This window comes from Arachis hypogaea, chromosome 3 (assembly GCF_003086295.3).
Source record: "Arachis hypogaea cultivar Tifrunner chromosome 3, arahy.Tifrunner.gnm2.J5K5, whole genome shotgun sequence".
NCBI lineage: Eukaryota > Viridiplantae > Streptophyta > Magnoliopsida > Fabales > Fabaceae > Arachis > Arachis hypogaea.
Window position 1 is genome coordinate 21,219,173 of NC_092038.1, and position 10,811 is coordinate 21,229,983.

Below are 10,811 nucleotides of genomic sequence, written 5' to 3' on the forward strand. Positions count from 1 at the left end.
GTTCTTTCAAATTTCATGCCCTAGTCTCCAAAAAAAATATTTCATGCCCCCTTTCACGTGATGAACGAATTGAAATTAAAATTCTACCTTTCTCTTTCTTTATCTGATTGTCTACTTGTCTTAGCCCGCTTCCTCCATTTTACAACCAAGCGCGTAGCTTATCCGTACTTACACTTTTTTTTTTCAGAATAGATTGATCTCTTATGTTTATTTAGGTGTATTAGATTTAATAAAAAAATTAAACATAATTTTTGTTGTACTGACTGATTGATACAGTGTAAAAATTTTTAAAATTAGATAAATTAAATTTAAAGATTAATATATTCATATTTTAAAAAAATAAAAAATTTAAATATATTTTTAAATTTGTATTTTAAAATTTTAGAATTTTAGTAAAATATATTAAACACGAAGAACTAACAAGATTAAAGGAAGCTGACTAACTGTCAGAAAAAGAAGCGCAAAGTGCCATTCCATGTGGGGTATGGGAATCCTTGAAATCAGGGAAAGTTAATAAACTTTCATTATTATTGACGACTCATTTCAGAATCAATTTTTCTTTTCCCCTTAGAATACCCCGGTACCCAGACATATCCCAGTATCCCACTGCCATTTTCTTTCTAAAGAACATGGTGTTACTGTACACCAAAAATATAGAAAATGGACGATGATCAGTGACCAACACAATATATATTCTTGAAGCAGTTTGACTTATATCAATCAATAGAGGCTGGAAACTTTAATCCGGCCTACAAAGATTTTGACACTCATATTACATTTCCACATAAATCCAAGACAAAAAATGTCAACATGGTAGCTAAGGTTCGACTGATGAGGTCGTTATCATCATCAGTAGTTGTTTTGACATTGTTTGATACTTTGATCTATATTCCTCTTTTTTATGTTTGCTGACTTGTCTTGTGCACCTTAATTAGAATTCCGTTGTTGCATATATGAAATAAGAAATGTTATCTATAATTTTAAAATCAATCATATTAAGTGTATACTAAAATTAGTTACTAACTAATGTAGAATTCCTAACACATAACTAGTTAAATCCATTAATTATGAGATGAATTTCTTATTATACCTTGGGCTTTTGTAGTTGTGTCACTCATTCACTTGTATGTAGTTTGCAAACTAATTTTAAACTTCAGATGATAAACACATAATGTTATGTTAAAGAAAAAGGATAAAAAGTCTTAATAATTTGCACAGTACTCAACCACGGAGTTTGAATTATAAAAGACGGAACAATGGCATGAATTCTTCAATGTTAGGCCAGCTACTACTATGAGAGAAATGATGAACCAAAAAAAAGTATCAGTTGATTTTATATTAAGCATGAACTAGTTATCTCTTTCAAGTGGGAGGACCTAGAATTAAAATTATATACTTCATTACTTCATCTTTTTGTGTGTGCAGACTTATCAACTTTTACGCTAAAACATTGAGCGAGCCTCAAATACTCAAATCATATTCATATAAGCATGATGCATGCTCTTAGTTTCTCATTACTTGGAAACTATAAAGGGATGTTCTTGTCTTCATGACGACAACGCACACTCTATTTTCTTTAGTAACCAACTCCATTCAACTGGGAAAGAATTTTTTTTTTGTTAAAAAAAGAAGAAAGAAAAACACACTATAGTATCTTGCACACATTTTGCAAGTTGCAGAAACGTGTAACTCAAGACTTAATGCTTACGACACGCTGAAAATACACGTACAAGTTAAAAAAAGGTAAAATTAAATTTCTTCCACATAATTAAATTGATTTAATAAAAAGGTAAAAATCACAATCTTAATTTAAAAAAAATTCCAAATCAAAACACTCTCAACGCGCTAACGAGCCGTTTCTTCTCCCCTTCCCACTCTGTACTACTCATTAGTCATTACTCATTTCGGAAGTGCGCACGTTAGCAACCTTGTCCGCTCTCACTCTTTCTTCGACCACTTTCTCTCTCAATTCTGTTTCTCTCTCTATAACGGCATAACAACCATTGCAACCGCCACACACAGGCTTAGCACAATTGCTGACTTTCAGACTTCACCAAACGACACCGCTTTTCTAGGGCTCCGATTCCGATGATATGAATTTCCGCCAGCGTCAACCCCATGCGTCGCCGGTGGCCACCGCTACACCGGTCCGGGAGGAAGAGCCCTACAACATAATCCCCGTCTACAATCTCCTCGCTGACCACCCCTCCCTCCGGTTCCCTGAAGTCCGCGCCGCTGCAGCAGCACTACGCGCCGTTGGAGACCTCCGGCGGCCGCCGTTCGGGCAATGGCGACCTCACATGGACCTCCTTGACTGGCTCGCACTCTTCTTTGGCTTCCAGCGCGACAACGTCCGCAACCAGCGCGAGCACCTCGTCCTTCACCTCGCCAACGCTCAGATGCGCCTCACGCCGCCGCCGGACAACATCGACACACTCGATGCCGGCGTCCTCCGTCGCTTCCGCCGGAAGCTCCTCAAAAACTACAACTCTTGGTGCTCCTACCTAGGCAAGAAGTCCAACATCTGGATCTCCGACCGCCGCCGCGGCGGCTCCGCTGACTCTGAGCAGCGCCGTGAGCTCCTCTATGTGTCCCTCTACCTCCTGATCTGGGGCGAGGTGGCGAACCTCCGCTTTGTTCCGGAGTGCATCTGCTACATCTTCCACCACATGGCAATGGAGCTGAACAAGATCTTGGAGGATTACATTGACGAGAACACTGGCCAGCCTGTGATGCCTTCGCTTTCAGGTGAGAACGCTTTCCTCAACCACGTTGTGAAACCTATCTATGAAACTATTAGGCGTGAGGTTGATAGTAGTTGGAATGGAACTGCTCCGCACAGTGCTTGGAGGAATTACGACGATATCAATGAGTATTTTTGGAGTAGGAGGTGTTTTGAGAAGCTTGGATGGCCCCTTGATATTGGTAGCAACTTCTTTGTGACGGGTAGCGGTGGGAAGCGTGTTGGGAAGACTGGGTTTGTGGAGCAGAGGTCGTTTTTAAACCTGCTTAGGAGTTTTGATAGACTTTGGGTGATGCTGGTTTTGTTCCTTCAGGCTGCTATTATTGTTGCTTGGGAGGAGAAGACTTATCCGTGGCAAGCATTGGAGGACAGGAGTGTTCAGGTTAAGGTTTTGACCATTTTCTTCACGTGGAGTGGCATGAGGTTAGTGCAGTCTCTGCTTGATATGGTGATGCAGTTTAGGTTGGTGACAAGGGAGACGATGGGGCAAGGTGTGAGGATGGTGATGAAGGTTATTGTTGCAGCCGGGTGGATTGTTGTGTTTGGGGTCATGTATGAGAGGATATGGTCTCAGAGAAACCATGATAGGAGGTGGTCAGCAGAAGCGAATAGAAGGGTGGTGAATTTTCTGGAGGTTGTGTTTGTTTTCATCATTCCTGAGCTTCTGGCTCTGGCCCTTTTTATAATTCCCTGGATTAGAAACTTTGTTGAGAATACAAATTGGAGGATCTTTTACATGTTGTCATGGTGGTTTCAAAGTAGAATCTTTGTTGGTCGTGGCTTGAGGGAAGGTCTTGTGGACAACATTAAGTACACATTGTTCTGGGTTGTGGTGCTGGCCACAAAATTTTGTTTCAGTTACTTTCTGCAGGTCAAACCCATGGTTGCTCCAACAAAGGCACTGTTGAAGCTTAGGAATGTTGAATATGAATGGCATGAGTTTATTCATAACAGCAACCGATTTGCTGTTGGATTATTGTGGCTTCCGGTTGTTTTGATATATCTAATGGATATACAGATTTGGTATTCAATATATTCATCCTTTGTTGGGGCTGCTGTGGGGTTGTTTGCACATTTGGGTGAGATTCGAAATATGCAACAGCTGAAATTGAGGTTCCAGTTTTTTGCCAGTGCAATTCAGTTCAATCTCATGCCAGAGGAGCAATTGTTGAATGCAAGAGGAACATTGAAGAGCAAGTTTAAGGATGCCATCCACAGGTTGAAGCTCAGATATGGGCTTGGTCGGCCATTTAAGAAGCTTGAGTCTAACCAGGTTGAGGCCAACAAGTTTGCTTTGATATGGAATGAGATAATTTTGTCTTTCAGGGAGGAGGATATCATCTCTGACAGGGAGGTTGAGCTTTTGGAGCTGCCACAGAACTCTTGGAATGTCAGGGTTATCCGCTGGCCATGTTTTCTTCTCTGCAATGAGTTGCTGCTTGCACTCAGTGAAGCCAAAGAACTGGTTGATGAGTCTGACAACAAGCTGACAAGAAAGATACGCAAGAATGAGTACAGACGCTGTGCTGTCATTGAAGCATATGATAGCATAAAGCACTTGCTTCTTGAGATTATCAAACCCAACAGTGAAGAGCATTCTATTGTGACAGTTCTATTCCAAGAAATTGATCACTCTTTGGAGATTGAGAAATTCACAAAAACATTCAAAACCACTGCACTGCCTCTGCTCCATAGCAAGTTGATAAAGCTTGTTGATTTATTAAACAAACCCAAGAAAGATGCTACTCAAGTGGTGAATAGCCTTCAGGCCCTTTATGAGATTGCTGTCCGAGATTTTTTCAGGGAAGAAAGGAAAACCGAACAGCTGAGGGAGGATGGTTTGGCTCAACGTAACCCAGGTTCAGGTCTCCTTTTTGAGAATGCTATTCAGTTACCTGAGATCAACAATGAGAACTTCTATCGGCAGGTTCGGCGTTTGCACACAATTCTCACCTCCAGGGATTCAATGCAAAACATCCCCAAAAATCTAGAAGCTAGACGGAGGATTGCCTTTTTCAGTAATTCACTTTTTATGAACATGCCCCATGCTCCCCAAGTTGAGAAAATGTTGGCTTTCAGTGTTTTAACACCTTATTACTCGGAAGAAGTATTATACAGCAAAGAACAGCTCAGAACTGAGAATGAAGATGGGGTTTCAATCCTTTATTATTTGCAGACTATATATGATGATGACTGGAAGAATTTTATGGAAAGGATGCGTCGGGAGGGGATGGTGAAAGACAGTGATATTTGGGCTGATAAGCTTAGAGAGTTGAGGCTTTGGGCTTCCTACAGAGGCCAGACACTAACACGAACAGTTAGAGGAATGATGTATTACTACCGGGCCCTCAAGATGCTGGCTTTCCTGGACTCTGCGTCAGAAATGGATATTCGAGAGGGATCCCGTGAACTTGTTACAATGAGGCAAGATAGTTTAGATGTTATGAACGCCGAAAAGTCACCATCTAGGAGTTTAAGCAGGGCAAGTAGTTCAGTAAGTTTGTTATTCAAAGGCCATGAATATGGGACTGCTTTAATGAAATTCACATATGTGGTTGCCTGCCAGATATATGGATCTCAGAAAGCAAAAAAGGATCCTCATGCTGAGGAAATTTTGTATCTGATGAAAAACAACGAAGCTCTTCGGGTTGCCTATGTTGATGAAATAACCACTAGTAGGGATGAGAAGGAGTACTACTCCGTTCTTGTTAAGTATGACCAACAATTGCAGAGAGAGGTGGAAATTTACCGTGTAAAGTTGCCTGGTCCCTTGAAGCTTGGGGAAGGAAAGCCAGAAAATCAAAATCATGCCATCATATTCACTCGTGGTGATGCAGTTCAAACTATTGATATGAACCAGGATAACTACTTTGAGGAGGCACTGAAAATGCGAAATCTCTTGGAAGAATACAGGCATTACTATGGCATCCGGAAACCAACTATTTTGGGAGTTAGGGAGCATGTTTTTACTGGTTCTGTTTCCTCTCTTGCTTGGTTCATGTCAGCTCAGGAAACAAGTTTTGTCACCTTAGGACAGAGGGTTTTGGCAAATCCTTTGAAGGTTAGGATGCATTATGGTCATCCAGATGTATTTGACAGGTTTTGGTTCTTAACACGTGGTGGTATCAGCAAAGCTTCCAGAGTGATCAACATCAGTGAAGACATTTTTGCTGGCTTTAATTGTACTCTCCGAGGAGGTAATGTTACACACCATGAATACATTCAGGTTGGAAAGGGAAGGGACGTTGGATTGAATCAAGTATCAATGTTTGAAGCAAAGGTTGCTAGTGGGAATGGGGAGCAAGTCCTTAGCAGAGACGTGTATAGATTGGGTCATAGGCTGGACTTTTTCCGCATGCTCTCTTTCTTCTACACTACTGTGGGATTCTTCTTCAACACAATGATGGTGATTCTGACTGTATATGCCTTTCTATGGGGTCGACTTTATCTTGCCCTTAGTGGTGTTGAGGCTGCAATGGAAAGTAACAGCAATAACAATAAAGCACTTGGTACCATCTTGAATCAGCAGTTCATTATTCAACTTGGACTTTTCACTGCCCTTCCAATGATTGTAGAGAATTCCCTTGAGCATGGGTTCCTTCAGGCTATCTGGGATTTCTTGACAATGCAGCTCCAGCTTTCATCAGTTTTTTACACATTCTCAATGGGCACTCGTAGTCATTTCTTTGGCCGGACTATTTTGCATGGTGGGGCAAAATATCGGGCTACCGGACGTGGATTTGTTGTAGAGCACAAGAGTTTTGCTGAGAACTATAGACTCTATGCACGTAGCCATTTTGTGAAAGCAATTGAATTGGGGTTAATTCTTGTAATCTATGCTTCACACAGTCCTGTGGCATCTGACACATTTGTGTATATAGCCATGACCATTACTAGTTGGTTCTTAGTGGCATCGTGGATTATTGCACCGTTTGTTTTCAATCCTTCTGGCTTTGACTGGTTAAAAACTGTGTATGATTTCGATGACTTTATGAACTGGATTTGGTACAGAGGAAGTGTGTTTGCTAAGGCTGAACAGAGCTGGGAAAGGTGGTGGTATGAAGAGCAGGATCATCTAAGAGTAACTGGCCTTTGGGGGAAATGTATGGAGATAATTTTAGACCTTCGTTTCTTCTTTTTCCAGTATGGAATTGTATATCAGCTAGGAATTGCTGCTGGAAGTCACAGTATTGTTGTTTACCTGCTGTCTTGGATTTGTGTGGTTCTTATATTTGGGGTATATATGCTGGTTGCATATGCCCACAACAAATATGCAGCCAAAGAGCATATATACTATCGGCTGGTCCAGTTCCTCCTCATAATTCTCGCAATTCTTGTGATAGTTGCTTTACTGGAATTCACCAACTTCAAATTTGTGGATATCTTTACTAGCCTGTTGGCATTCATTCCCACGGGCTGGGGCCTGATACTGATTGCCCAAGTATTTCGGCCATTTTTGGAATCAACTATAGTTTGGGATGGAGTTGTTTCAGTGGCTCGTCTATATGACATATTGTTAGGAGTCATTATTATGGCCCCTGTGGCACTACTATCATGGTTGCCTGGGTTTCAGAACATGCAAACCAGAATGCTTTTCAATGATGCATTTAGCAGGGGCCTCCGGATATTCCAAATTATTACAGGGAAAAAGTCTCAAGCTTGACTGTGATCAAAGGTAATTTCCATTATATATATATATATATATATATTGGGATTTTGCTGAATAACTTCTTTTTGTTTGACCCGATGTTATTGTATGTCAAACTACGAACAACTTTAACACGATAATGCTACTATTCCGCTAAAATTAGATCCATTTTTTTAAGTATTGTTTCTCTCCCCTTGTGTGATTGATATTCTTGATTCTCTTGTGCAATAAAGATACATGCAGTTCTAATAAAGTCGTAAGCACATACCTGCTTAAGCACGGAATAAATTCCCATATCACCTGTCAGTTGTTTGTGAATTAGGAATACTAGAAGGGTGTGCAGTGACATCTATAATACACTTTGTTATTACACGATCTCTTCTCTGGTATACTTGTGTGTGCAGATTTGATTTAATCGTCATTATTTATGAACTTGTACTTGGCAAAGGTTTTAATGTGAGTTCTTTTTTCAAATATATGGCATCATGATAGGAATAGAATGCAGTTAGAAGTACTCATGCGTCTAGCCAATTGTAGCTTTGGTTTTTCACATTGTTATATCAAACATAGATTCTTTTTACATGGAATTGGAAGATTATGAGATCATAAAAACTCAAAGGCTTGACTTCTTTTCAAGTTGACAACAAGTAAAGCGTCGATCAAAATATTCAGTTTTAATGAATTTATTGTAATTTCCATAACCTTAGATTTCGTAAATTCTTATTTTTTTGGGTATTTTTGAGGTCTATAATGATATTGGCACATTGGAAATTAGAATCATGGATGTTGTAGAAGGATAAGAAAAGTTCATATAAAATTCAGATTATCTAGAACTCTAATTTCATACACCTTTTTTCATAAATAGCAAACTATTTCCTCTCAGCTCATGTAGAATTCTAGCCGTATGTTCTATCTCTTGCTGTTATTTATTTTTTCCGTTTCAGTGTTTAATGATTCGTTTTGCCATGTTATCAGGGTTTGATGTGCCTTTTACATGATGTGGTATATGGAGCTAGATTCACCAGATATTTATACATGGTAATCCTTCTCTCCAAACTCCATATGTACCCGATACTTGCTCAGGCCTTAGCTATTTTACCTTATCGGAATTTGATTGCCACAATTACGCTGCGTCAATAATTTGATAACCATGAGTATGTTTTGTGAATGTTAAAATAAAATTTCCAAGTTCCTCCCCCGAAGTTGAATGTTGTGGTATATAGCTGAATTCTATAGCATGAATGATTGGGCAGTCTTGTGTAGGATTATGTTAAGTACCTAAGGAAAGTGGAAACTACATCTTAAAACCTAGAAATTAAAGGAGAAGAATTACTCTCCATAAATACCTCAGGCGTCCCATACTACTTGATGTGGGACTTTGGACACCCCATAATACCAAGTCCCGGACAAGACACCGGCCCTAGAGAGCCGACATCCACAATGGCTTCACTCTATTGACATTGACTTAGTGGTAGTCACTCGTAATATTCGGTATTTACTTTAATCCATTTTATAGGTAACCCTTTTCGTGTTGCCAACAAGCTAGGCTCTGATATCATTGTTAAGTACCTAATGATAGTGGGAAACAATCCCTTAATAGCTAGCTATTAAGGAGAAAGAACCACCATCCTTAAATATATCAAGCAATTCAAACTACTCAAATGTGAGACTTTGAACACTCCATAATACCCAAGTCCCAAAATGACTATGCCATAATTAAATATGTTAGACTAATGATTTTATGGCCATTGCAACAAATGCATTTGGTAAATTAATGCTTATTTCTCTAATTTTTTGTAGATGGGTATTAGCTACCTTGTTAATTAATTATTGAATAGCAGTTGACTGGTTTGTGGCTATCATTTCAAGATAATTATTTTTCAACCCAAAAAAGGTGCTAATTCGTTGAGGGTGCGCAATTCTGCATGCTGTTGAAGAACATTTAATATGTTCTTTAAAAACGTTCAATAATTTTTTTGATGTAATTATAGATTTAAACGAGTGGTTTGCACTCCAAGAGCATTCAATAATCTCTTGTCTAGCCTATCCTCCTTGACAGAATTCACATGACAAAATGGATGTAAAATACTTGTATAATATTCTTGGAGAACATTAATCCGCGATCTAGGAGCATCTTTTATATAATTATTTAACTTTTACATGAAAATAAGTGGCTGCGAATGTTCTTAGAGCATGTAGTGTATGTGCTTTAGTAGCGTGTAAATATTTCTCGTATTTGTTGTACAGTGTTTTGTGTTGATATTTGCTTTGTTATAAATTGGAGGTTCTGTGGTTCTTGCTTCCCATTCAAGTTTCTTTTTGGTTCCTTCCATATATCATCGCAATTTTGCATGTGTGCCAATGGCAATGGCAATGGCAATGCTTCCATTTTGTGAAAGATTTAATTAGCTATCCTACTGCCTTTTTATCGTAACTAATAATAGCCTTGTGTTATGTTTGCAGACTTAATTTTGGAATCGTTTGCAGAGAGTTGATAGGAGAGAGATGGTATATTTTGATTTGCTTACAGATTTAACTTTGTGTAGCTAGAGGGGCCAAGGTTGTTATTTTATTCTTGTTTGTGTTCGGTGGATGGGGGATGAATATTATTCTTTGCTTTACTACTTCTAGCCATATTTGTTATTGTAATTAGCCGTTTGTCACGTCTAGAATTGGTTTTTGCTGGCGATTCTTCCTGTCTACTAAATCCGGCAGAAGAATTTTATTTCATGATATATAGGTTGTACCATGTTTATTCAGATTTGTCTATTCATCTAACAGCTGTTTACTCGGTTGTGTAAGAAATCAAACCTGGTACAAGGATGAAACAAATTACTCGCAGAATGGAGATTAATATTGTACAAAGGTTCTATCATTCGCTGTCTCAACTTTCAAGAGCTAGGCTGAATGTAAATTAAAAAAGGAAAAAAAACGTCGCATTTCCCCCGAGTTGAATTAATTCAACCACTATAATAGATTTTGAAAAAAATTCTATCTATTGACTGTTGAACTTTTCTTCTTGCTCAAAACTTCTAAATATGGCCGCTAGATCAGCTGAAGATTACAGTTTCGTACACTAACCGTTCAATGGTAAATAACTAAATATTGATTGTGGACTGATGCAACAAATTATATCAAATACCCCATATTATTACTATCAAGTTCTGAAAATGCAACCGGTTATCAAACGGATAAAATTAGAAGTTAAAATATTTGAAAGTTTAATTGAAATTTAACTAAAGTTAAATCAGACATGATAAAATAATATATTTATGTATAAAATGTATTTAAAAAATTATTTTTTATTTTGTTAATTGCTAAGGTTTACCAATTTTCCAAATTTTTATTGGTATCCTGACAACAGGTTTTTACTTTTAATCGAACGCCCAAACCAATTTAGAGGCTATCTATTGGTTAGTT

At 38.6% G+C, this 10,811-nt stretch overlaps 1 protein-coding gene and 1 non-coding gene across 3 annotated transcripts; both read left to right on the plus strand.

Moving 5' to 3' along the window:
- Positions 1-1,753: 1,753 nt before the first annotated feature.
- LOC112789796 (callose synthase 12) lies at positions 1,754-10,150 on the plus strand. 2 transcript variants are annotated; one of them, XM_025831839.3, is made up of 3 exons: positions 1,754-7,418; positions 8,367-8,429; positions 9,855-10,150. In XM_025831839.3, exon 1 carries the CDS (start codon positions 2,094-2,096, stop codon positions 7,404-7,406), a length of 5,313 nt encoding a protein of 1,770 aa, XP_025687624.1. In that variant the 5' UTR covers positions 1,754-2,093; the 3' UTR covers positions 7,407-7,418; positions 8,367-8,429; positions 9,855-10,150. The 2 variants fall into 2 exon arrangements, with proteins under 2 accessions (XP_025687624.1, XP_025687626.1); XM_025831841.3 differs by lacking the exon at positions 9,855-10,150 and adding an exon at positions 9,192-9,558.
- On the plus strand, positions 5,062-5,139 carry LOC112793564 (small nucleolar RNA J33). Its single transcript, XR_003198257.1, has one exon. It is a non-coding gene; the product is annotated as a small nucleolar RNA J33 (small nucleolar RNA).
- Positions 10,151-10,811: the final 661 nt, after the last annotated feature.